Source organism: Oncorhynchus keta, chromosome 30 (assembly GCF_023373465.1).
Source record: "Oncorhynchus keta strain PuntledgeMale-10-30-2019 chromosome 30, Oket_V2, whole genome shotgun sequence".
In the NCBI taxonomy this organism is placed as follows: domain Eukaryota; kingdom Metazoa; phylum Chordata; class Actinopteri; order Salmoniformes; family Salmonidae; genus Oncorhynchus; species Oncorhynchus keta.
In genome coordinates, this window is record NC_068450.1 from 35,120,565 (window position 1) to 35,148,466 (window position 27,902).

Here is a 27,902-nt window from a genome sequence, read left to right on the forward strand (position 1 = left end):
GTGATCTGCTGCTATTTGTAAAGATGGAGGGGCTCCTATTGGGTGTGTGTGCAGGGGCGGGCTGGCCATCTGGTATTTCAGACAAATGTCAGATGGGCTGGTCAATGTTTTGCCTTGTGGGCCTGTCTAACTATTAATTTATTTATTTTTTCGCAAAATATCTGGTGGCTTGGGGGATGGTCAGGTGGAAAAACAGCTGGCGTGTTAGAAATGCCAGAGCCGATCTTTGATCCCAGTCCGCCCCTGTGTAAATGTGTGTGTCAAAGTGAACATGCCTGCTTGAGTGGGAGGCCAACTGTGTGTGTGTGGTGTGTGCCTGTGTGTGTGAGAGCCTCGGTGTGGAGCGTGTGCGTCAGTCTGAGTCAGATCGTTGCGTCAGTGCTGTTGCTGAGCGGAGCTCGCTCCAGGGGAAGAAACGGAGGAGAGAGCGAGGGAGGGAGGAGAGAGGAGAGAGGGAGGGATGAGGGGATGATGATGAGAGTAGGTAGAAGGAGGAGGAGGTGGACAGGAAGTGACGACACAAAGAGATCCAACCGCTTTAAGTGCACTTTAATATAAATGCATTTGTTTGACAACCAAATACACTTTTCAGCAACACAAGAGAACACTGATCCACAATGTCCTTTCTTCAATATATAATCATGTATACAGTCCATCTTAAACAATAGAAATGTCTCTGATATGTACAGACTGATGTATTTATACAAATGTACAAATGTGTACAACCCTTCAAAAAAATTGCATGTGCCTACATCCACAGACATAATGCATTATGCATTGAGCATCAACAGTTTCTTCTTTGTCAATTCAACACATACAATATAATACTTACACATATGTTAAACGTAGCATTTAATAGCTAGAACGTAGGAATCAATCCTTTACTTGACCGTAGACAACTCTACGTTAGCACGTCGACACCATGGGAATAGTACCATTCTCAACCCGTGTCGCTTAGGAGGAACTGAATAGAAATAGTAACCCATCACACTATTTTCAGGTCATTTTTTAAAACAAAACTTCCATTCTTGTCTAACCCCTCTCAAAAAAGAAGAATCATATAGTCATTCACATAGCTGTATTGTGCCCCACAACACCATAACTCAAGTAGAGCTACGATGTGACTGTCAGCCCATTGGTTCATGGACATAGAGAAAGAGTTCAGATAGAGTTCAGAGTTCAGCAGGACATGGCCATGCCAGGCACACAGGAGCCGCTATAAACTGCCAGCATTGCAAATATTGATGCTGCAAGAAAATCCAGCAGAGCTGCCCTTGAAGCCAAGCCCAAGAGAACGGTGACCTAAAGAGCCCACATTCAGAGTCTAATGTACAATGTGCTGGTCCTGTACACAACAGAACCAGACACAGTTGTTGAGTAACTTCCAGACGATTTCCATTCGGCAACACCTTCTGGTAAAGGCCAGAAACCTCCGTCATGCGTTCATGCGTGTGGACATTCCAAGACCTATGTCTTCACACATTTTGTATTGTTGTTTTTCTTTTGCACACCATCACATTGATACACAAGTTCGTAATGGAGAAATGAAAACATGAAGTCAAATGTTTTAAAATGTTCAGCCGCAAACTCAAAGCTCAAAGTATTAGGTTAGTTTGACTACAGTATTGACATGTTTAGACTTGGCCTTTCAAGCTATGACAAGAGAGGAATACAATAAGGTCCGAGTAGAACTATGTGTCTCTCTGGAAACTGAATATTGAGGATGTGAGAGAGGGAATCTGGTCCCCTTTTGTCAGCTACTGTCAGTGGTTGTACCAGGTCAGTAGAGATTTTTGTAAACATAGACTTTCACCACATTTGTGATTTGGGTTTGCGTTGCTGCATTACAAGCAATAATGCTCAGAGTCATTTTTCTATTGAAATATCAAAGAAGGTATTCTCGTTTTTTTTTGGTTCGCAACAGGTTTTTCACTATGAGTGAATACAAATGCGGTCTGGAAGTTAAACGGCGCTTTACAAGGTCAGAGGTTTTGTTACGTCTCTGACTGATCCAATCTGAAGCTCATGTTACAGAAAAGCTGTGGCACCAAATGGACCCAAAACTCAGTCAGTCATGGGTACATTCAGTTGGTAAATGTTGCACCATTATGTCAATGTTGAAAGTAAATGTGAAATTGTTTGATTTAAAAAATAAAAATAAAAATACATGAATGAATAAATAAATGAACAAAAATATGAAGGCAATATTTGTTCTCAGTAGACATGTAGGAAATAAAGTCCTTTAGTAGTATACATTATGTATATATTTATACACTTAAATCATCTTTACTTTTCAGTAAAATAGCTCCACGAAATATGACAATATGCCATACTTAATGAAGTAAGTCACAGACTTATTTAGAACGGGGGAACACTTCCACTCCCATCTGAAAAACACAAGAGACAAAGAGGAAGGGCACATTAGTCTGGTATGTTCAGGTTTAAAACATCTTAATCCATTTATCAAACAGAGAAAGACAGTAGAACAAGTTAACTGAATGATTCTCACCTTTGTGGAAGCACTGTGGCGGCTGGTGACACTGGAGTTGATACAACTCAGGTTGCTGCCCCAAGCCGGGGGCGATCGAGGCACCTGCCCCAAACATGGGTTCCAGGACGGCCAGCTCCACCAGGAGGGACTGGGCGCAAGGCACGGCGGGCGTGTTGGGGGCGACGGGTGTGGAGGGGTCGGAGGTGGGGGAGGCAGTGAGTCGCTGGGGAGGGGATGCTGGGATGGAGGAACAGGAAGACAGAGGTGATGACGCCACCTCAATCTCCATAGGCTCCTCCCCCAGCCCCTCCCATTCTGCCATCGCCCCGGCCTCGCTGGCCAATGTCGCCCCGCACCTTGCCGTGGGGTAACAGTGCGCCGATTGGACGCTACAGAAGTGGCTGACCCCCTCAAAGTGGGAGGGTGAGTGCCAGCACACTGGGTTGGGGGGAGATGGCGGGGGGATGGAAGGGGAGAGGGGTGGCGGGGTGGAGAAGTCCTGGAGCAGGGCTTCTAAGATGCTCTCTTCAAACAGAGAGTCATCATCATCTTGGAATACGGGGAAGTCCAGGCCTCTCCACACTTTGATGGGGTAAAACTCTCCCAGCATGTGGATAGAGTCAACATCAGCAGTGGCTACGGATGGTGAGAGGGTCGGGGGGGGAGGGGAGGAGGAGGGGGACATGGAAGGAGGGGATAGTTTGGATAAGAGAGGATCCAGGTAGAATCCCTCTGCTAAGGAGCTGATGTGCTGAGCTAAGAGGGAGATCTCTGCTCTCTCCTTATCCCTCTCTCTCTCCAGGGAGAAGAAAGAGAGACCAGGCTGTTTACCGGGGGAGGCCTCTGGGGTGAGGAGGCCCTCGAGGGGGTAGTGAAAGGGCCCTAAAGGGACATCTACATACAGGGGTCCCCGAACCTCAGGCAAGGTCATCACTGTGCAGTCCCCATCCCGAGGGCTGTCAGGGGTGGGGGGTAGCTTCTCATAAATAGAGCCACTGCAGGGATCGGCAGGGAAGAACAGGTCGGTGGAGGTGCCAGTGAGGCACAGGGAGGAGGGGGGAGCAGGGCTGGAGGCTGTGGTGGGTGGGGCAGAGGGGGAGAGGGAGGGGGCGATGGAGGTGGTGGCTGTAGCTGTGGTGGTGGAGGGAGGGGGTGTGGTGGTGCCTGTTGGGTCAAAGCTAAAGAGGGGCTCGCCGAACAGGAAGCTGCCTCCGCCCAGCTGGGGTGTGTAGGGGGGCGTACACACAAACTCTTTGGTCTGCTGCTCCTGAGAGGTGGGCACTGGGGGGAGTGGAAGGGGGAGGGCGGGCAGCGGGGGCTCGAGCTGGAAGGAGGGGGGCAGGAGAATGTTCTGAGTGAGGAAGTCCAGGTCTGCTACCGTGGCAACGGTAACTGGGGTGGGGGAGGAGGCAGCAGAGCGGGTTTGGACAGGGGCAGGCATCTGCTGCTGCTGAAAGAAGCTCTCCTCCTCAATAGAGGAAATACTAGAGCGAGGGTCGCCCTCCACCTGCATAGGCTCAGTGGTGGCGCCCCCTGTCTCGTCTGAGGAGCCCACACTGCTGGACACAGTCATGCTGAAGTCGAAGGACTGAGCTGAGAGGCCACTGCTGCCTGGGGTGAAGACTTGGTCTGGGCTGGACAGGCTCAGGCTGTCCTGGCGGGAGGTACTGGTACTCAGTACCAGAGTCAGCTGGGTCTGCTCTGTGCTCAGCTGCTGTCTCACTGACCACGCCTCCGCCTCACTGAGAAAGAAACAGAAAGATAAAAAGATGGAAATGGTTAGTAAGATTCTCTTGTGCTCTTTGCAATCTCCTTTATATCTATTGAAAATGTGTTATGATGATCTGTCATAGGGTAGAGGTAGTACCTGATGATGTAGTTGTTGCTGCTGATAGGGCTGTCTCCTGCCTCCAGCTGCAGTACCATGTAGAGCCAGACCCAGGAGTGGTCTGCAGACTCCACCCGTACCACCATCTCAGATCTACCCTCTCCTCCCTCTCTCACTGTGGGGGAACAAAGAGAGAACATCGACATCAGACAGTGTTCTACAACTGATCACATCACAGAACTTTAATGGTGGGTTTGTAGTGAAGTTTGCTCCATATAATGGTGGATGCAGTTTAATTGAGTTCACATTTGTGTTGGTGCGTCTGTGTGTGATTGTTGTGTGGTGAACTGAATTGGTACTTACACAGGCTGCAGTGCTGAGTGGAGGCGTGTGACAGGTCCTGTGGGTGGAGGAGGCTGTACCAGGAGCGAGACCTCAGGGCTGACACATCAAGGCCAAGGTAAACACTGACACTACAGGGAAGATGGAGAGAAGACATGGTAAGTCTATGTCTTCAACATACTTCTAACTACAAAGCGTACACGTCATGCCATCACTCAGACGATCTAAAGCAACAGGTGGCGTTGCCTGGTCAATGGGTGTGACCTCACCTGTCCTGTGCATTCTGGAGCCTCATGTCTCGGCTGTGTTGAGATTGGAACGAGGCTAGGAAGAAGTTGTTCTCAGCAGCAGGAGGGATCAGAGCTGGAACTTGGTCCCCCCCAGGACCAGAGCGGGTGGGGACGGCCTCCAGAGGCGAACAGAAGCACATCCAGACGGGATTGGATGTCCAGTAGGAGCTAGGGGTGGTAGAAGAGGAGGGTGGGAAAGGGCAGCGTGCCCGGACCAGAACCAGCTTGTTCCCAGCACTCTGCCTGCGCACCGACTTGGAAGTGTTGAAACGACAACGGAATAGACGATCTGAGAGGAAGAAGAGGAAAGGAGAAATTGTGAATATCAGAAATGATCTGAGTGATATAAATGCGAGCCATTTGTAACACGTTTCAGTACCATTGGAAATAGGAAGGCGCATCTTACCTGTGTCAGGTGATGTAGGAGGGGCTAGGTTGGTCCTCATGATGAAGTGGTCAGTAGGGTCAATGATATCATACACACTGTCACCCTGGGCAACCAGATCCACCTGAAACATCGAGAAAGAGTCGTTTTTATTTAGCATATTCATGAAATCCCTGAGGCAAAATCTAAATTACAGCTAATTTACTAGTTTGCTATTTAGACATGATACGGTCTCCCGTGAACTCACCATGGAGTGGCCGAGGTGCTCGGAGACGCTGTCTGACAGGTAGAGCAGCTTGCCTTCCCCAGTCAGCAGGAGCAGGAACCCTGGTAGCTCCTGCACCAGCTCTGACAGCTCGTGGAAAGACAGGAACCTCGCGCTTTCCTCGAGACTGCCAGCGGATCCCGATTCTAAAAAGAAAAGATGATTTGAAATGTTTTTTAAATTATGTTTTCGTCTAGCTAATGGATGTCATCATACCACAAAGGGAACGTTTATGCTCCCTGCAGTAGCTATAGAACGGCCGCATTAGATTTCAGTGCCATGGACAGCGATAGAAGCGTTTCAGCACTAGATAGCGACACTCGGCTCTAAAATAGTTTTTCACGCCAGAAGCTCAAACAAAGCACTATAATATTTCCTTATATATATTCATAAACAACATAATTCACATGTAGACATGAATTCATCAACTGTTTCTTTCGACAAGAAATATGGCACCTGTTGATTCAAGCGGAAAGCCAAAGGTAGCATGCAACTAGCTCAGACGGATGGAAGCAACAGTTTGTCAGTATATGTTTCATTCACAAGCATTCCTTAGTTATGAATCAACAGGCTATGGGTTATACACTGGGTGTATCTGAACTTGTCCGTTATAAGCTAAGTCGCGCTTACCTTGAGAGAAGAAGACCGATTTTCTGGTGTACATGCTGGCAAGGGACATGATATGTAGGTATGAGAGCCGTGCCTTTTCCGCATCGGAGATGGGAAGCAAGTCCTTCAGGTTCCGAATCTCCGCGTTGATTTGGTCCCTTCGAGCCTTCGACGCGCCCTTCGTTGATCGATACATTGTAGCCTGTTATAGTGGTTGACTAAATTCCCTGGACTTGAAGGGGAAACTCAACTGAATATTGACCGTTGCGTCAGATGAGGTCTGAGTCTCTTTCTCCCAAGATGAGGTGTCAGAGAAAGGCTAGTAGTAATAACCTTGTCGTTTTACTATTGGAATGTCATCTCAGCTTGTTCCAGAGTAAGGCTTCAGACCTTCTCCTATCCGTTCTTTTTTCCTCTTCGGTTCCGCCACAGCGTCCAGTAAGGTTGCTGGCTAGCCGCTGGATGGCTTTCCACCGGTTCAGAGTGTGAGTGATTCGGCGGCTGTAGTAGCCGTCTCTCGCCCAGATATCCGGATCCCGTAAATCTGGTGGAGGGACTCTGCTCTCGAGTAAGTTATATAGGCTGGGATTCCGGTGACGAAGGGGGGCTCCCAACGCGCCAACACCGACGTTGTAGGAAGAGGGGGGCTAGAGAGAAGGGGGGCCAAGGGGGATTCAATGTTAGCAATGGTGAAATTCTCTCCCTCTGCCCGCTCCCCCTACTGCTCCTACCCTCTCCTTTTGGTGACTCTTTTCTGACGTCAGCTCTTCCCTCTACCCAATGATGACGTTGGCTTGATATCGGGAGCTCCGGCGACGCAAAAAGCCCGATTTGGACAAAACCGAGGAATGGGCGGAGACAAACGTAAAACGTAGACGGAGTCACCGGACTCCGGTGTAAGGGAGGGGAGAGGGAGAGAGAGAGAGGGGGGGGGGGCAGTGAAACTGAGAAGATTTGTTTTTATGTCTGACACCCGAGGAACGATTAATCCTCTCTGAAAATGTATCATTCCTAATATAGTGTATGCTAGGTTATCAGTAGCCTAGATTATGCAAATGCATCTATGCCTCGCCAGACGAGCTCATAACATGTTTAATGTTATGATTATGAACGATGCGATGCCTTCTTTAAAAGCGTCCACCGTCGACCTCTAGGGTAACGCATGCAGATGCATGCCAAGGTTATATATTAACAATATTCCAGCAAAAAGTTATTCTAGCATTGGTGGAAGTCTGCTTCAGGGAGAAACGCGGGACAGTGGGGCAGTGTTACATCACCAAATTCAGTCGCTTTTTGTGAATGGAATCCACCATTCTGACTGAAATTCAGTTGTCAGGCAGCGCAGTGCCTTCGGGGCTAACGCGCAAAGGAAGAGGAGAGACAGCCTAATCGCGCTGTATAGCCTATATGTTACATAAACTGCAACATCCTTCCTTATAAGGTCATTTGAACGGAATGTAGCTAAGGGTGATGCTGAGCTATGTCTAGTCTATGCATTGAAACCTGGCTGGTTCTTCTGGTTGAAAACCTTAGGCGTGGATTGCATCCAAACGGGGAATTATTTGGGAAAGCCTTGTAACCATTTTCACAGGTTACAGTTGCATCTTTTTTATAAGCACCCGTGTTCATATTTGCAAATGGTGTTTTTTTCGCTTTGTCGAAAAACATAGATCCAAACAACATGATCATAGCCCAACCCTTTCTCTATGGGCTGAACAGATAAGACCAGAGTTTGTTCTTGCCCAAAATACATTCTCTTCAATCAAACTATCATATAAAACGTTGCCTAAATTATTTGAAGGCTTGGGGATGGAGGCTTTGCAGCAGTCATTCGTATCTACATCTACCACTGATGTGTAAAAACCTGTGAGAAGACAGTCGGATCCAGTGAATTGTGGAAGCTCAATTTGAGATGAAATGTGATGTTTTGTGAAATTATTTGAAAGGAACTGTATGAAAGTATGTTGCAAAAATGTTGTCATGGTGTTCTTACTGCGTCTTAAAGTGTAGTAAATAGTCCAAGTGATAGTTGAAGCATACAAACAGTTTTGTAGAATTGTATATATTTTATAGGATACTCAAAGTATATTGGCCTAAACACACACACACACACACACACACACACACACACACACACACACACACACACACACACACACACACACACACACACACACACACACACACACACACACACACACACACACACACACACACACACACACACACACACACACACACAAACACCACACCTGTTGCAAACAGAGCACGAGCACAGAGATGAATCTCCTGGTTTCTATAAATAGCTCTCACCCGTAACTGACACATTCACTCAGTGGCGCACCCCCGCTTCTATCTCCAATTGTCCCTATTTTTAGACAGATGTTTTTTTTAAGGCTCAAAATATATGTTGCATGTTCACAAACTTCGATTTCACGGACCTTCCCTTTCACCGCAAATGCTTTATTTTAGAGCGGCCGCAATATATTTCAGCACCATGGACAGCTACATAGACGTTTCAGCTCTCGGTAGCGCTGCATCGCTCTCTAGGAGCGTTTATTACGCCTCAACATCAAACAAAACACCTGCATGTTCCTCTTTATGTATACCTACACAATAATTGTCACATAGAGTGATGGCGTTCATCAAATGTTTATTTCCGCATATGCAGAAAGGTACAGTAACAATGGATAACGTGTTAAGACAGAGCAGTATAAACAGCTTCCCACAATTGGATCGACTTAAAGAAGTTTGCCCTTTTCGCAAATGCATATGAACAGCTTCCCACATGGCATACTGTACATGAACGATCAAATGGATCTGCATTAGCCTGCATCATTGGTCTGTCTTCTATATTCATACTTTACTGACTGTTGACCTGTGTTCTTGTTTTGTGGATAAAATTACAGACAGTTTTTGAATGAAGAGAGCTACAACCACTATGTTCAGCACTGGGTAGAGTGAAAAGGGCATTTTCTCCCATGTAAATTGTCAGGGAGGTACACTGTAAAAATTGACTGTAGAAATTACATGAAACGAATGGCAAAAAAAGTTGCCAGTAAAAGTACTGTAAAACAACAGTGATTTACTGTAAATTATAATTACAACATGTTGCCGTAGATGTACTACAATAACTTACTGTTTATAAATAACAGCAATTTTCTGTATTATTACAGTACCTGTACACCGTTCTAATTATAATATATTATTGTACTTCTATTTTACAATAATTACTTGCATCGACGAAATGTACAGGATTTACTTGGCAACTCGAATTGCTGTTAAATTACTGTAATGTATCTGTTGTATGTGCTTTTACAGTAACATATGACATTCACAGATAAAATATGCCAACAGTACTGTAAACTTCTAAAACATTTGCATTACCAAAACAAGTAAACCAAATGTTATTAAGCATGGTTTAATGTAAAGAAAGAAAAGTGACAACACATTCTATAAGCTCCAATAGTACAACTTCGCCGTTGCTCGGTAGGAAATGCCAATAAACTGTAGCCAAATGGGCTTCATCACAAACACTTAAATTACAAACCTTTCCCCCTAGCACCTATCAAAAAGTGTACATCTGAAAATGATTAATCAGAACAGAATACAATTGTTAATCGTAACAGTCCTGGTTTGACTTAACTTCACCAAATCAAGGGTTTCCATAATAGCATTAGTTAGGATGGATGCAACCACCCCATCTACACAACTGAGAAGCATCTTCCTTTACAAATGTATGTTTAATGATATTCTAGCTTGTATGTGACATAACAAATAATGATAGTTTGTAACAAGACAACAAAATGTTTTCAAATGTATCAATCTTCAAAATAGAACAACGTCCCGAATAAATATCATGTTAATGCAGCTGGTGGCCACACCAGATACTGACTGTTACTTTTGATTTTGACCCCCCCTTTGTTCAGGGACACATTATTCCATTTCTGTTAGTCACATGTCTGTGGAACTTGCTCAGTTTATGTCTCAGTTGTTGAGTCTTGTTATGTTCATACAAACATTTACACATCTTAAGTTTGCTGAAAATAAACGCAGTTGACAGTGAAAAGATGTTTATTTTTTTATGAGTTTAGTTGCTCAACTAATAAAACTCCAATCATTTCCTCTCAACTGTAAATTACTTGTAAATCTTTTAGCAAAATGTAATACCTTCAAATCTCCATGCATTTAGCAGCTTCCACCATTGTATTGGTTGCCAAGGGTTGGAAACTTTCTGGTAAATATCTGGAATTCTTCCGGAAATTTTCCATGGTAAGTTAGGCCCTGGAATTTGGGTAATATTGCATAAATTCATCAAAAAGTTAGCTTTTAACAGTGAACCTTTTTTTGTGGGATAAAAATAAAGCAATTCTAGCTCTTGTGGTATATTTTGGTTAAACTATCCCCAAAACTATTCAATGGAATTGCAACCCTCTGCATGCACAGTGGATTCTTCCATCACATGTACAGATGATTCTCAAGATCTTGCACATTAATAAAATGCTATTGAGCCCACACTACTACACTGTTTGAGCCAAGGACTACATGCTTTCTGGTAAGTTTTGATTACAATACTGGGTGGGGTGAGTATATTTTATATGACATACAATATTTTTTGTTAACTAGTAAATAGTAGCCTACAGCAAACTGTGTTCAAATCATTTCTAACTTGTTAACAATTTCTGCTAGTTAGTTTATGCAACCATGTGGGTTTTAGCTCGCTTGAGCCTGCTACCTTAGGAGTGTTAATTCACCTGTTTCTATACATGTTTCATTTTTTTAAAAATTATCTTACAAAGGAGTTGTTTAATCTAAATCCTTAACTATTTATCTGTACAGGGATGTTTTTTTACTCATTATTTTCTAATCTTTACAGGTAAATGCCACAGGCACTATCTGATGTGTGGAGACATTTCACTGCAGCTAATGTAAAAGGAAAAGCTGTGTACATTAACAAATACTGTGCCAAATCATATGTGAAGAATGCAACAAAGATGCAGAATCATCTGGCCAAGTGCATAAAGTTCCCACAGCGCTCACAACAAGCAACCTCTGACAAAAGTCCCTCTACTTCTATTCGAGGTAAAAATGATGAATCAGACACCTTATCGATAGCACCAGCTCATGGTCCTCCTGGAATCAGAAGTTTGTTTGACTCAATGGAGGAATGTAGTCAGAGAAATTCTAATGAATGTCTTGCTCGAGCTTTGTACACAACTGGTTCACCGCTGAGGCTCACAGGCAATGTGTATTAGAAGAGATTTCTGAATGTTCTTCACCCAACATACACCCCTCAAACCGGACATGCTTTATCTACTCATTTGCTGGATGGAGTGTTTAACAGAGTTCAAGTCAAGGTCAAGCAAATCACAGAGAAAGCAGACTGTATTGCAATCATCTCTGATGGGTGGTCGAATGTTTGTGGGCAAGGAATAATTAACTACATTCTCCCCTTCAACCAGTATTCTACAAGAGCACAGACACAAGGGACAACAGACACACCGGTCTCTACATTGCAGATGAGCTGAAGGCAGTCATCAATGACCTTGGACCACGGAAAGTATTTGCACTGGTGATAGACAATGCTGCGAACATGAAGGCTGCTTGGTCTAAAGTGGAGGAGTCCTACCCTCACTTCACACCCATTGGCTGTGCTGCTCATGCATTGAATATGCTTCTCAAGGACATCATGGCACTGAAAACAATGGATACACTCTACAAGAGAGCCAAGGAAATGGTTAGGTATGTGAAGGGTCATCAAGTTATAACAGCAATTTACCTCACTAAACAAAGTGAGAAGAATAAGAGCACCACATGGAAGCTGCCCAGCAACAGTCTCCTGGAGAGGAAGGAGTCTGTCTCTTTCTGTCTCCATATGGTAAATATATCCAATGCAAAAAACATCTACATTTAAATGGAATTAATATCAATGTGCATATATTTCCGTTAATTCCCATATATTCCCGTTAATTCCCATATACTCCTGTTAATTCCCACTGACATTTTCGACCTCTGGGTATTCCCCAAAATGTGCAATCCTAGTCTGATGTGCTCCTGTAGGTCTTCTTCTTTAAGAAATTGAAGGTCTGACTTTGCCTCTACTTGCTGGCTTGTCCAGGAGGGATGAAAGTGTCTGCTCAGGCAAATCTGGTAGCACTGACAATACTGCCTCTCTTATCTCCTCTCCCAGCGCTGTCACGGCTCTACAACAAAGGGAAAGAATGATGAAGAATCATCATTGATTTGCCCAATACCTTGTACTCTACTATGGGGTAATAATCAAGACGGTTTTCATGCTTAATGCAGATCAATTTTGAGTCCTGGGCTACTCCTGTTAGGCAGTGAATATCTAAATCAACGAGCTGCATAGCCTGCTGCCTCTCTAAAAGAAAATAAACAGAAGAGTAGCAATGGACCAGGATCAACTTCATCTCACCCATTTGCAATCCATCCTCATCTTTCCCCATCACAACATACATTTCCTTTCTGTACTTTGTGCCTTTGACAGTGATATAATTTAAAATAACTGTGTTGTCAGATTTGAAGTGAAATGCAGCGACTGAATGCTCAAATCTTCTTGTTGTAATCACTGGGATAAAAGTCAGTTCCCTTTTCTACCTGAATGAGAGGCAGAAATAAACTGCCAGCACTTCAATAGGCTTGGAACAGTTGGTGTTTCTCTGCTAGAGTCCCACATAGATTCTTAAAGTTGTGCCATTTCCGTGCACACTGGTTGAAGTAAGTATGCTTACTTTAGAACCTCAACGTCCAGAGACGAATAAGTGGCTTGAACCTAATGACAAGCTCGGGGTAATGGTGCTTTGGCTTGAGGGGTTTGTCAGGAAAATTCTCAGTTCTGAAATTGATATATTTATCAATAAGGACTTCAAGATATGCCACCTGGTCAGCAGTCATGGCTGATGCACATATATGTGTCTTAGGAGCAAAATCAACTGCCATACACCACTATCTGGTTGATTTTTGATCCAATCTTCAACTGAGAGGGGGAGCACTCTCAACAGACACCACTTAGCTGCTCACTGTCAGGGCTTATCTCAGGAGGTCTGTCATTACCATCACTCCCAAGGTATTTAAATTGGCTGATGCATCTGCTCAATTCTAAATATGTAAAAAGTTTCTCTTGATTGACCATAATGATTAATGAACAGTGCAAGGTCAAAAGAGACAATGCCCTTGAAGAGGTCATAATAATAATAATAATAATATATGCCATTTAGCAGACATGACCAAGGCAAGGAAGCAGTCCAGGCTGGCAAACATGGAAGTACCTAAGCTCATAAATAGAGAATCAAATGTGACACCCCATCCACTGTCATTAGCTTCTATGTACAGTACATGTATGTACAGTATCTTCTATGTACAGTACAGTACAGGACTGGGCAGTTCCAGTTGACAGTGGATTAGACTCAAATGTTGCTCTGTCAATGTCACAATATCGCCAAAAATATGTTCCCCTGGCTGACATTTTCCACAGAGCCCCCAATACTGTAAGATCCCAGATTATCTCCAGGTATGGCACCTAAAGCACCTCTCAAAACACATCCATCTACTAAAACAATACCACCATCCTCTAGCTCCTTAAGATCTCTTTGCAATGGGTGAAGAACTAATTCCCGTCCAAAATGCTTAAAATCTTGCTCTCTGCACAGAAGGACTAGTTGCAATTGATCAATATTTGACCTGTTCTAAGGCAACATGTCACCTAGAGTAAGATAGAAAGCAAGCACCTTGTGTTTCTTTTTCCCTGATCCCAAAGGATTTGCAACCTCAGATGCATCTCGATAAAGTATTAAGGCTAAAAATGATGGTTATGTTTTAAATAAAGCATTGTCTGCAATATTCTGTCCATCCCAAAGATTTCCTTATCAGTGCTTTCTCATACTGTGTCTTGAATGTCTGACTCAAAAAAGGCACCAAGTGTTTTATTCATAGGGACATACTGGGCAAAGCACTCTTTCCCAGATTCATTAGTGCATAAATAAAAGGGCACAGGTTCAACATAATTGAAAGTGTTTTTAAAGATAGTCTTTGATGCTGATTTGTTCGTAAAGAATCATTACAGGCCTTAAGAAGATCCTCCTTTTTCAGCTCTTCAATTACATTGTTTTAAATCATTCTCAGGAATGCCAAGTACACCCACCTTCTCCTTGAGCTTTGAAAGAAAATGTGATTGACCAAGGAAATGAATATCTTGAAATTCTTCAACAGCAGACTGAATGACAGAGATAGAAAACAATAACTTTGTCAGAAGCTTTTAATAAAACAGTGTAAGATTTTTTTTTAAAGAGAGCTTCATCAACACTGTCCAAGGGGCCGCCTGCCTCTAGGTCCTCTTTAAAGTCATTCTCTGTAGACACACCAGGGGTCTCAGTAACATTTTCCAACACTGACTCATACAGTGGCTTGCGGAAGTAGTCACCCCCCCAACACAACATGCCTACCACCTTGAAAATGCTAAATATAGGTTTTTGTGAAACAAAAATAAATAAATAAAAAAAATTGAAAACTTGAGCGTGCATAACTATTCAGCCACCCAAAGTCAATACTTTTTAGAGCCACCTTTTGCAGCAATTACAGCTGCAAGTCTCTGGGGGTATGTCTCTATAAGCTTGGCACATCTAGCCACTGGGATTTTTGCCCAGTCTTCAAGGCAAAACTGCTCCAGCTCCTTCAATTTGGATGGGTTCCACTGGTGCACGGCAATCTTTAAGTCATACCGCAGATTCTCAATTGGATTGAGGTCTGGGCTTTGACTAGGCCATTCCAAATGTTAAATGTTTCCCCTTAAACCTCCCGAGTGTTGCTTTAGCAGTATGCTTAGGGTCATTGTCCTGCTGGAAGGTGAACCTCCATCCCAGTCTCAAATCTCTGGAAGACTGACACAGGTTTCCCTCAAGAATTTCCCTGTATTTAGCGCCATCCATCATTCCTTCAATTCTGACTGAAACAGGTTTCCCAGTCCCTGCCGATGAAAAACACCCCCACAGCATGATGCTGCCACCACCATGCTTCACTGTGGGGATGGTGTTCTTGGGTTGATGAGAGGTGTTGAGTTTGCACCAGACATAGCGTTTTCCTTGATGGCCAAAAAGCTACATTTTAGTCTCATCTGACCAAAGTACCTTCTTCCATATATTTGGGGAGTCTCCCACATGCCTTTTGGCAAACACCAAATGTGTTTGCTTATTTTTTTCTTTAAGCAATGTTTTTTTTTCTAGCCACTCTTCCGTAAGCCCAGCTGTATGGAGAGAATGACTTAAAGTGGTCCTATAGACAGATAATCCAATCTCCACTGTGGAGCTTTGCCACTCCTTCATGGTTATCTTTGGTCTCTTTGTTGCCTCTCTGATTAATGCCCTCCTTGCAGGTCCATGAGTTTTGGTGGGCGGCCCTCTCTTGGCAGGTTTGTTATGGTGCCATATTACTTCTATTTTTTTAATAATGGCTTTAATGGTGCTCCGTAGGATGTTCAAAGTTTCTGATATTTTTATTATAACCCAACCCTGATCTGTACTCCACAACTTTGTCCCTGACCTGTTTGGAGAGCTCCATGGTCTTCATGGTGCTGCTTGCTTGGTGGCTGTCACGTTCTGACCTTTATTTTCTTTGTTTTGTATTTATTTAGTATGGTCAGGGTGTGAGTTGGCGGTCTATGTTTGATTTTCTATGATTTGGGATTTCTATGTTTCGGCCTAGTATGGTTCTCAATCAGTGGCAGGTGTCATTAGTTGTCTCTAATTGAGAATCATACTTAGGTAGCCTGGGTTGCACTGTTTGTTTGTGGGTGATTGTCTATGTTTGTGGCTTGTGTCAGCACAGGTTTCATTTGTAGCTTCACAGTTGTCATTGGTTTATTGTTTTTGTTACTCTTTTGTATAGTGTTGCAGTGTTCAGTGTTCTCTTTATTAAAATTCACTATGAACACTGCATTTTGGTCCTCTGATCTTTCTCGCCTCTCCTCTTCAGATGAAGAGGAGGAAGACCGTGACAGCGGCGCCCCTTGCTTAGTGGTGTTGCAGATTCTGGGGCCTTTCAGAACAGGTGTATATATACTGAGATCATGTGACACTTAAATAAAGTCCACCTGTGTGCAATCTAACTAATTATGTGACTTCTGAAGGTGATTGGTTGCACCTGATCTTATTTAGGGGCTTCATAGCAAAGGAAGTGAATACATATGCACACACCACTTTTCTGTTTTTTTATTTAAATTTAAATTTTTGAAATAAGTTTTTTTTTCATTTCACTTCACCAATTTGCACCTCAGATTGCAGCCTAAATAAATGCTTCACATAGTTCAAATAACAGACACATTTCAACATCAAGTTCAGAGGAGACTGTATGAATCAGGCCTTCATGGTCAAATTGCTGCAAAGAAACCACTACTAAAGGACACCAATAAGAAGAAGAGACTTGCTTGGGTCAACAAATACGAGCAATGGACATTAGACCAGTGGTAATCTGTCCTTTGGTCTGATGAGTCCAAATTTGAGATTTTTGGTTCCAACCGCCATGTCTTTGTGAGACGCACAGTAGGGGAACGGATGATCTCTGCATGTGTGGTTCCCACCGTGAAACATGGAGGAGGAGCTGTGATGTTGTGGGGGTGCTTTGCTGGTGACACTGTCAGTGATTTATTTAGAATTCAAGGCACACTTAACCAGCATGGCTGCCACAGCATTCTGCAGCGATACGCCATCCCATCTGGTTTGCGCTTAGTGGGACTATCATTTGTTTTTCACACCTCCAGGCTGTGTAATGAGATGGTTTGGGGTGAGTTGGACCACAGAGTGAAGGAAAAGCAGCCAACAAGTGCTCAGCATATGTGGGAACTTCTTCAAGACTGTTGGAAAAGCATTCCAGGTGAAGCTGGTTGAGAGAATGCCAAGAGTGTGCAAAGCTGTCATCAAGGCAAAGAAGAATATAAAAAGAAGAATATAAAATATTAAATATATTTTGATTTGTTTTACACTGTTTTGGTTACTACATGATTCCATGTGTTATTTCACAGTGCTGATGTCATCACTATTATTCTACAATGTAGAAAATGGTTAAAAAAATAAAGAAAAACCCTTGAATGAGTACATGTGTGTCCAAACTTTTGACTTGGTACTGTATGAGACGATAATGTAGATTTAACAGCATGTTTTTTCACATCCCATAAAAGAGCAACTCATTTCTCTGCCCTCTTGCAAATGATCCTTCAAATGAAAAAAAAAATCTGTCAAATGTTAACATATGAACGGACAAATGTCTATTGGGCAAATCACCATTTTGTCTGCTGGTTGAAATTGAGCACTTTTCACAGACCTTTGATATCCTTTGTGGTCTCTGTGTAAGTGAGATTTAAAGGCAGTAAATTGCCTGAACATTTGGGCATGCCACAATTAAAAGAGCAATTTAGTCCATTTCTATGAAGTTTCATGTGCTGTACTTATGATACTACTGTATTAGATTCATACATACACGATTTGCACTGAAACATTTGAACTGTGTAAGGTTGATTCTGGATAAAAAATTTAAAAAATGAAACAAATAAACTGTCTCAGTTCAAGCTGCAGTAGCCTGTATTTATTTCTATAATCCAAATCCCAAAATTAGAAGTTATATAAATAGTTCAATTCTGGATAGCAAACTAACGTTTGTGGCTGAGAGTTGTTTACCTAAATTCACCTGAAATGACAGCTGTAATGCAGCTATCTCGCCAACAAATAGACCGATTGATTACACATTCGAACCATCAAGCCATAACGGACATAACGAAAATACATCTGGAATCTATTGCATCTTGATTCAAGCAATGTTCCAATATTTAGCTAAGGGAGGGTACACCTACCTGTTATCTCACGTACAAAAATATTTGGGTGAAACAGAACTTGGAATATGCTATTAATAATAATAGTTTTAGACTGAAGGCTCGCACTTGGCGTTTTCAAACCGATTCATGGGCTCCCGATGCTAAATGTTATTTGAAAATTCAACTAATTTAATGTAGCCTACTTGCCCAAATGGCCAATTATTTACCATAGACTATGTGATTATGTTAGCTATTTTACGTTGGGAGCCGTAACCTAGTGAGAAATGGTTTTGTCATTGTATGGCTGATTAATGTAAATATGATTTAACCCACTTGATGGCTGCTTCAGTCTACAGGTCTGTACAATAATTCACCAGAAAACACCGCGCAATGCCATAATCCGATGGGCCTAGAACTAACCGTTATTGCTGTTCATCTTCATGCCTGTATGGCAACCCAAGATGCATTGCAGTCTACATCATTATATTGTTAACGGATAAACCATGGCATTACTGTGCGTTTTTACTGTAAAAACTACAGCAATTTGTTACAGTGTAGGCCTATTGCCAGATGCCTGGCATCCAGAGATGTTTAAGGAATCTATGCTCTGGTCTGATGCTTGTTGGTAGGCTACTGTGTGTTTTTACTCCAATATCAGATCATTTTCGGATCACGATTATTCAAAACACTTCATAGCTATTTCTATCCCATATTTCACCAAAAATAGTATGCATCTTTATTTTTTCGCCTGGCAATTTCAGAAGCACATCGTGTCCTACACACTATGTCGACGCAGCAGTGGCCTGGACAAATTGCCATCACTTCCTTTGTTGTGCTTGTCATGATAATGACAGTCATTATGGGCAGGCATGTGAAATGGTAAGAGGGTTGCAGGGATGAGTAGCCTGTCTAATTGAGAGGCCTTCAATGAATCCAATAAGGCTGTCTCATGGCTCAATGACATTATACAACGGGTGGGTCTAATCGTGAATACTGATTGGTTAAAACCGCATTCCAGCTGGTGTCTATTCCACAAGTTACCACCGGCTAAATCTATGATGTTAAAATGCCTATTTACTCTGTTCCATCAGACTGCGCAATCCACTGTCTGATCAGCCCAGCCAAGCACAATATAAATGTAATATCCACTATAAAAAGAATCAGTACCCACCTGTTTTGAGCTCCACATTTTGAGCAAAAAAAAATCTCTCTCTCAATTCAATTCAATTCAAGGGGCTTTATTGGCATGGGAAAAGTGTTAACATTGCCAAAGCAAGTGAGGTAGATAATATACAAAAGTTAAATAAACAATACAAATTAACAGTAAACATTACACATACAGAAATTTCAAAACAATAAAGACATTACAAATGTCATATTATACATATAGATATATACAGTGTTGTAACAATGTACAAATGGTTAAAGAACACAAGGGAAAATAAATAAGCATAAATATGGGTTGTATTTACAATGGTGTTTGTTCTTCACTGGTCGCCCTTTTCTTGTGGCAACAGGTCACGAATCTTGCTGCTGTGATGGCACACTGTGGAATTTCCCCCAGAAGATATGAGAGTTTATCAAAATTGGATTTGTTTTCGAATTCTTTGTGGATCTGTGTAATCTGAGGGAAATATGTATCTCTAATATGGTCATACGTTGGACAGGAGGTTAGGAAGTGCAGCTCAGTTTCCACCTCATTTTGTGGGCAGTGTGCACATAGCCTGTCTTCTCTTGAGAGCCAGGTCTGTCTACGGCGGCCTTTCTCAATAGCAAGGTTATGCTTACTAAGTCTGTATATAGTCAAAGCTTTCCTTAAGTTTGGATCAGTCACAGTGGACAGGTATTCTGCCACTGTGTACTCTCTGTTTACGGCCAAATAGCATTCTAGTTTGCTCTGTTTTTTTGTTAATTCTTTCCAATGTGTCATGTAATTCTCTTTTTGTTTTCTAATGATTTGTTCGGGTCTAATTGTGCTGCTGTCCTGGGGCTCTGTGGGGCGTGTTTGTGTTTGTGAACAGAACCCCAGGACCAGCTTGCATAGGGGACTCTTCTCCAGGTTCATCTCTCTGTAGGTGATGGCTTTGTTATGGAAGTTTGGGAATAGCTTCCTTTTAGGTGGTTGTAGAATTTAACAGCTCTTTTCTGGATTTTGATAAATAATTAGTGGGTATTGGCCTAATTCTGCTCTGCATGCATTATTTGGTGTTCTTCGTTGTACACAGAGGATATTTTTGCAGAATTCTGTGTGCAGAGTCTCAATTTGGTGTTTGTCCCATTTTGTGAAGTCTTGGTTGGTGAGCGGACCCCAGACCTCACAACCTTAAAGGGCAATGGGCTCTATGACTGAATCAAGTATTTTTAGCCAGATCCTAATTGGTATGTTGAAATTTATGTTCCTTTTGATGGCATAGAATGCCCTTCTTGCCTTGTCTCTCAGATCGTTCACAGCTTTGTGGAAGTTACCTGTGGCGCTGATGTTTAGGCCAAGGTATGTATAGTTTTTTGTGTGCTCTAGGGCAACAGTGTCTAGATGGAATTTGTATTTGTGGTCCTGGCGACTGGACCTTTTTTGGAACACCATTATTTTGGTCTTACTGAGATTTACTGTCAGGGCCCAGGTCTGACAGAATCTGTGCAGAAGATCTAGGTGCTGCTGTAGGCCCTCCTTGGTTGGGAACAGATCTCGGTGCTGCTGTAGGCCCTCCTTGGTTGGGAACAGATCTAGGTGCTTCTGTAGGCCCTCCTTGGTTGGGAACAGATCTAGGTGCTGCTGTAGGCCCTCCTTGGTTGGGAACAGATCTAGGTGCTGCTGTAGGCCCTCCTTGGTTGGGAACAGATCTAGGTGCTGCTGTAGGCCCTCCTTGGTTGGGAACAGATCTCGGTGCTGCTGTAGGCCCTCCTTGGTTGGGAACAGATCTCGGTGCTGCTGTAGGCCGTCCTTGGTTGGGAACAGATCTAGGTGCTGCTGTAGGCCCTCCTTGGTTGGGAACAGATCTAGGTGCTGCTGTAGGCCCTCCTTGGTTGGGAACAGATCTAGGTGCTGCTGTAGGCCCTCCTTAGTTGGTAACAGAAGCACCAGATCATCAGCAAACAGTAGACATTTGACTTCGGATTCTAGCAGGGGGAGGCCGGGTGCTGCAGACTTTTCTAGTGCCCGCGCCAATTCGTTGATATATATGTTGAAGAGGGTGGGGCTTAAGCTGCATCCCTGTCTCACCCCACGACTCTGTGTAAAGAAATGTGTGTGTTTTTTGCCAATTTTAACCGCACACTTGTTGTTTGTGTACATGGATTTTATAATGTTGTATGTTTTACCCCCAACACCACTTTTCATCAGTTTGTATAGCAGACCCTCATGCCAAATTGAGTTGAAGGCTTTTTTGAAATCAACAAAGCATGAGAAGACTTTGCCTTTGTTTTGGTTTGTTTGGTTGTCAATTAGGGTGTGCAGGGTGAATACATGGTCTGTTGTACGGTAATTTGGTAAAAATCCTATTTGACATTTGCTCAGTACATTGTTTTCATGGAGGAAATGTACGAGTCTGCTGTTAATGATAATGCAGAGGATTTTCCCAAGGTTACTGTTGACGCATATTCCACGGTAGTTATTGGGGTCAAATTTGTCTCCACCTTTGTGGATTGGGGTGATCAGTCCTTGGTTCCAAATATTGGGGAAGATGCCAGAGCTAAGGATGATGTTAAAGAGTTTTAGTATAGCCAATTGGAATTTGTTGTCTGTATATTTGATCATTTCATTAAGGATACCATTAACACCACAGGCCTTTTTGGGTTGGAGGGTTTTTATTTTGTCCTGTAACTCGTTCAAGGTAATTGGAGAATCCAGTGGGTTATGGTAATCTTTAATAGTTGATTCTAAGATTTGTATTTGATCATGTATATGTTTTTGCTCTTTATTCTTTGTTATAGAGCCAAAAAGATTGGAGAAGTGGTTTACCCATACATCTCCATTTTGGATAGATCATTCTTCGTGTTGTTGTTTGTTTAGTGTTTTCCAATTTTCCCAGAATTGGTTAGAGTGTATGGATTCTTCAATTAAATTGAGCTGATTTCTGACGTGCTGTTCCTTCTTTTTCCGTAGTGTATTTCTGTATTGTTTTAGTGATTCACCATAGTGAAGGCGTAGACTCAGGTTTTCCGGGTCTCTATGTTTTTGGTTGGACAGGTTTCTCAATTTCTTTCTTAGATTTTTGCATTCTTCATCAAACCATTTGTCATTGTTGTTCATTTTCTTTGGTTTTCTATTTGAGATTTTTAAATTTGATAGGGAAGCTGAGAGGTCAAATATACTGTTAAGATTTTCTACTGCCAAGTTTACACCTTCACTATTGCAGTGAAACATTTTACCCAGGAAATTGTCTAGAAGGGATTGAATTTGTTGTTGCCTAATTGTATTTTGGTAGGTTTCCAAACTGCATTCCTTCCATCTATAGCATTTCTTAATGTTACTCAGTTCCTTTGGCTTTGATGCCTTGTGATTGGGTATTGCTCTGTTCAAGTAGACTGTGATTTTGCTGTGGTCTGATAGGGGTGTCAGTGGGCTGACTGTGAACGCTGTGAGAGACTCTGGGTTGAGGTCAGTGATAAAGTTGTCTACAGTACTACTGCCAAGAGATGAGCTACAGGTGTACCTACCATAGGAGTCCCCTCGAAGCCTACCATTGACTATGTACATACCCAGCGACAGACATGCAGGAGTTGTGACCCGTTTTTGTTTGTTATGTTGTCATAGTTGTGCCTAGGGGGGCATATGCGGGAGGGAATGCTGTCTCCTGCAGGCAGGTGTTTGTCCCCCTGTGTGATGAGGGTGTCAGGTTCTTGTCCGGTTCTGGCATTTAGGTCGCCACAGACTAGTACATGTCCCTGGGCCTGGAAATTATTGATTTCCCCCTCCAGGATGGATAAGCTGTCTTCATTAAAGTATGGGGATTCTAGTGGGGGATATAGGTAGCACACAGGAGAACATTTTTCTCTGTTAAGATCATTTCCTTTTGAATTTCTAGCCAAATGTAAAATGTTCCTGTTTTGATTAATTTAATGGAGTAAGTTAGGTCTGCTCTATACCAAATTAGCATACCCCCTGAGTCCCTTCCCTGTTTCACACCTGGTAGTTTGGTGGATGGGACTACCAGCTCTCCGTAACCTAGAGGGCAACCAGTGGGTCCGTCTCCTCTATACCAGGTTTCTTGCATGATGACAATGTCTGTATTACCGATTTCTTTGGTGAAGTCCGGGTTCCTGCTCTTTAGGCCAAAGGCAGATGACCTCAGGCCCTGGATATTCCAGGATGATATAGTGAAGGCTTTTTGTTCCATAAAGTGTCCAATGTTGTTGGTCGTGGTATGGCCTCAGGCCAGTAAGTGTGAGCAGAGCCTGCTGAGCATCTTGTACATGCCATTGGCTTGGGCGAGTGTAAGAGTGGGGGTTTGGCCTGTTCGCCCGCTCACTCTCTCTCTCTCTCTCTCTCTCTCTCTCTCTCTCTCTCTCTCTCTCTCTATATATATATATATATATATATATATATATATATATATATATATATATATATATATATATATATATATTAATCATATATATATTTTTTAAAATCTTTGCAACTCTGCCCAGAAGGCCAGCATCCCGGACTCGCCTCTTAACTGTTGACATTGAGAATGTTGTTTTGCGGGTACTATTTCATGAAGCTGCTAGTTGAGGACTTGTGAAGTGTCTGCTCATTGAACATAAAGATTACAAAAAGTTGGAAATCGCAAATTCAAAAATGAGTGGTTTGTAAGGAATCAGTGGCTAACTGCAAGCATTGCAAAGCAACCACTAATGTTAGCCTGCTATTCATGGAGTGGCTGTGTGTGAGTTCCCACCATAAATCCAGAGAATGCCAGACTTTGATGACAAAATTTGCCCACAAAGGACCGCCACGCCACCTTTACAAGGTGAGTCCAAAAATGTCTTGTATGATGCTGCATAAATGATGTAATATGTCAGGGAGATGTGTATACAGTAGCTAAGAAAGTAATACTAAGTGTATGTTGAGTAGTAAGCTATTAGTAACCCATGTGCCTCTGTAACAGTATAACTTTAGTCCATCCCCTCGCCCATACCCGGGCTCGAACCAGGGACCCTCTGCACACATCAACAACTGACACACACGAAATACTATCGCTCCACAAAAGCCACTGCCCTTGCAGAGCAAGGGGAACCACTATTTCAAGGTCTCAAAGCGAGTGACGTCACCGATTGAAACGCTATTAGGGCGCACCACCGCTAACTAGCTAGCCATTTCACATCGGTTACACCTCACCCAAATAATTTGTTCTATGTTCACCAACATGGTTTTGTAAACACACTGTTTGTGGTCGGTGTGTGCTTGTTTGCAAACTTTGCTTGTACAGCTTTGACTGTGCTACTGATAGTAGCACGTTTGGCTAGCACGTGCAAATTCAGCACACACAACATTCGATAATATAATTGTGTTATTTGATGTGTCAAATTAGAAGCTAATTTAACGAGTCAAATAGTATTATATGACGTAAAGAGCCAATCGGCGTTCAATGTGCCTCACCCTAATAATGTGGTCTATTTTCACCTCTATTATGCGCCTACTGTTCTAACTTGGTGGTGCACATGTAGGTTATATCCTGTTTTAGAGACATGCAATCATAAAATATTGTAAGAGCTTTCATTGTCTGTTTTAATGCCCCCTTTATTTATCCTACGGTTCTGACTTGTTGTACAGGGAGTACACTGTATGAACGGCCCATGTTCTGAATTCTGTCACTGTACATTTCAGAAGTGCTGAACAAATAGTTATATTGACAACGTCTGTCGTCGCTCGCTCATTAATTCTTAACCGAAATTACGGATTGCCTCTTATCTGCTTGCCTTCCCCTTATGCCATAGTTTGTACATCTCAATTGTTAGTAGAAACCACATGTGTTTAAGCAAGTCAGCCATATCAGCTTTGTTTTTTAAAAATGGTAGTAAATGGCTGAATTAACTTTTTTGCTGCCAGACAAGGCTCCACTGAAAGCCAGGTGTTGCAGTGGTAAGGTGTTGGGACTGCTGTTGGGACTTTACATAGGCCTTAACCATTTGTGGGCACCGTTTGTCACCATTACAGTGCAATTCATGTATTGTTTAGTGTTGTGCCCCACCATGATTTACATTCTAAAATCTCCACTGAAAAGCATCTAGACATAATCTCACATTTATTTTAGACTTTTAGACTAACTATCACGACTTAGGGTAAGACCCAAACGCAGACAGTTCAAATAACAGACGTTTATTTATAAAACAGGGGCAGGCAAACGACTGGTCAAGGGCAGGCAGAGGTCGGTAATCCAAGGCAGAGTCCGTAAGGTACAGAGTGGCAGGCAGGCTCAGGGTCAAGGCAGGCAGAGGTCAGTAATCCAGGGCAGTGTCAACAGGTACAGAACGGCAGGTTCAGGGTCAGGGCAGGCAGAGGTCAGTAATCCAGGGCAGTGTCAACAGGTACAGAACGGCAGGTTCAGGGTCAGGGCAGGCAGAATTATCAAAATCGGGATAACTAGAGAACAGGGGCTGAAGAAAACAAGAGTACAAAAAACACACAGGTAGGCTTGATGAGACAAGACAAACTGGCAACAGACAAACAGAGAACACAGGTATAAATGCACAGGGGAAGATGGGTGACACCTGGAGGGGGGTGGAGACAAGCACAAAGCAATATTTGTTGTGTTGCTGTCTGTCTCTCCGACATTTCAATAATCAAATTCGGATCTCCAGCTGTCCAATAGTAATGAAAGTGTCGGGAGTCTGGACGAGACAGACAGGCAGGCAGCGTTTCTCAGCCTGTCGAAATCATGAATCAGCTGGCATCATCTTTACGGATATATACAAATAAATGTAAATTGAAAAAAGGTCAAACGAAACCAAGTGCAGCTTGTTTGCAGTCTTTCCACCTTCCGTTTGTTAGCTGTGTTGTTGTCTAGCTCCTCTGAACAACAGTATCCTGACGAGTGAGCACATTTTCTATACCAGGTGAAATCGCACCTCATTAGCTCATTGTTATGGATGTATCCAAATAAATGTCTCTAGAAAACAGTTTAAACAAATGCAAATGCGGCTACTTTGCTGTTATCTGGCTGCTCTTTTTTGACGTGACTGTAAGTTAGCCGTAGTTGGCTAGCTAGCAAGCAAGGGACAAGAACGTTGCCAAGCCAATATGGCAATGGAGTATTTAGAATGAACGACTGGGTTGTGTACATAGATACAGAAAAAAAAGACTGAACGACTTGGTCGCATCTCTGGCAACCGAACGGATAGAACGAACGACCAGCCGGCTTGGGTAGCAACCCTAGATTTGTGTCGAGACTATATCTTGTGGAAGGATGAAATAGTATGAATAAATTAATCAAAATAATGTCTTTAATGAAAATATGTCAATCATTATTTGAATATGTTGGTAACCTGAGTGGCGCAGTGGTCTAAGGCACTGCATCTCAGTGCTTAAGGTGTCACTACAGACACCCTGGTTCGATTCCAGGCTGTATCACAACCAGCCGTGATTGGGAGTCCCATAGGGCTGCACACAATTGGCCCAGCGTCGTCCGGGTTTGGCCTGTGTAAGCCATATTTGCAAATAAGAATTTGTTCTTGCCTGACTTGCCTAGTTAAATAAAGGTTTTAAAAAATGTAATAAAAAACCCATTGTATAAAAGTGATAACACCATCGAAGCCAGTGTTTGGAGGATATATTGGCATGGTTTGCCGTGCTATCCAAACACCAGCTTCTCGGTCATTATCACTTAATTAACACCCTAAGACATGCATAATGCACACCTACATAACAAACACATAACGTGTAGATAAAGAGCAAGTTGTAGCCTACGTGCTGGTTACATTAACTGCAGTCATACACTGAAATGTATCATGTCCATGAAGGGCCAAATGGTTCGGCATCACCCATGGCAACAGGTGTCTCTCAGCAGTTTCTACAGTGTAAGTATAGCAGAGAGAATGGGTTGCTCATCAGATGGAAAGCAAACCGTATGTAGGCTATTCTACTGTAATCTCTCTGGCCATCTGACTTAAGGGAACAGTTTGTAGCTCACCTTACTAAGTATTTCTTATATAAACATGATACCTGGGAGAAATGTTCTTTCTTGGTAAGAGTTTCTGTTGTATAACAATAGTTTTTAGGACGTCTGTGATTGTTACTGGCACAGATGATTGTTACTGGAATAGATATATCTATAGAGATAGAGGTAGAGATAGACATTTATCATTTTTCCAAATTGAAATGATATATGCCTTAGGTCTCACCCTCTCTGGGAAAGGAGAGTAATTCTGAGGAAAAATACAAGAGGGTTGTAGAAAAAGAAATCTGGGGAAATAAATGTTTTGCCTTTCTTAGCAGAAGTGAAGGATACTTGTCCTTTCCTTAAGACTCTCTTTCTTTACACTGGTGTTTATTTTTACACCCAGAGAACCAAGATCTTTCTTTACACTGGTGTTTATTTTTACACCCAGAGAACCAAGGTCTTTCTTTACACTGGTGTTTATTTTTACACCCAGAGAACCAAGGTCTTTCTTTACACTGGTGTTTATTTTTACACCCAGAGAACCAAGATCTTTCTTTACACTGGTGTTTATTTTTACACCCAGAGAACAAAGGTCTTTCTTTACACCAGTGTTTATTTTTACACCCAAAAAACCAAGGTCTTTGCTCTGCTTCTTGAAAGAAAGGAGCTAATCTGTCGCCTAGCAACACCTCCCACTCCTGCGTCGAAGCGCAAACGAGAGAAGATGGGGAAAGAGGGAAGGAAGGAGGGTTGATGAAAAAGACTGAGGGACGTACAGAGAGGTAGAGGGCTAT

The 27,902-nt window shown here is 42.7% G+C and overlaps 1 protein-coding gene across 1 annotated transcript; it reads right to left on the reverse strand.

Annotated features, from left to right (window-relative positions):
• Positions 1 to 540: 540 nt before the first annotated feature.
• On the reverse strand, positions 541 to 6,743 carry LOC118383220 (neuronal PAS domain-containing protein 4A-like). The gene is made up of 8 exons (XM_052486982.1): positions 6,232 to 6,743; positions 5,584 to 5,747; positions 5,358 to 5,460; positions 4,931 to 5,240; positions 4,683 to 4,792; positions 4,359 to 4,494; positions 2,510 to 4,233; positions 541 to 2,387 (listed from the first exon to the last, which is right to left on the reverse strand). Exons 1-8 carry the CDS (start codon positions 6,404 to 6,406, stop codon positions 2,359 to 2,361), a joined length of 2,751 nt encoding a protein of 916 aa, XP_052342942.1. The 5' UTR covers positions 6,407 to 6,743; the 3' UTR covers positions 541 to 2,358.
• Positions 6,744 to 27,902: the final 21,159 nt, after the last annotated feature.

Bases quoted from the DNA above. Each gene is read 5' to 3' on its own strand.
- LOC118383220 (XM_052486982.1), bottom strand. From the start codon at position 6,406: ATGTATCGATCAACGAAGGGCGCGTCGAAGGCTCGAAGGGACCAAATC. The intron at 5,241-5,357 runs GTAAGATGCGCC...TCTTCCTCTCAG, and splicing joins TCCTACATCACCTGACACAG to ATCGTCTATTCCGTTGTCGT. The intron at 2,388-2,509 runs GTGAGAATCATT...TGTGTTTTTCAG, and splicing joins GCCACAGTGCTTCCACAAAG to ATGGGAGTGGAAGTGTTCCC.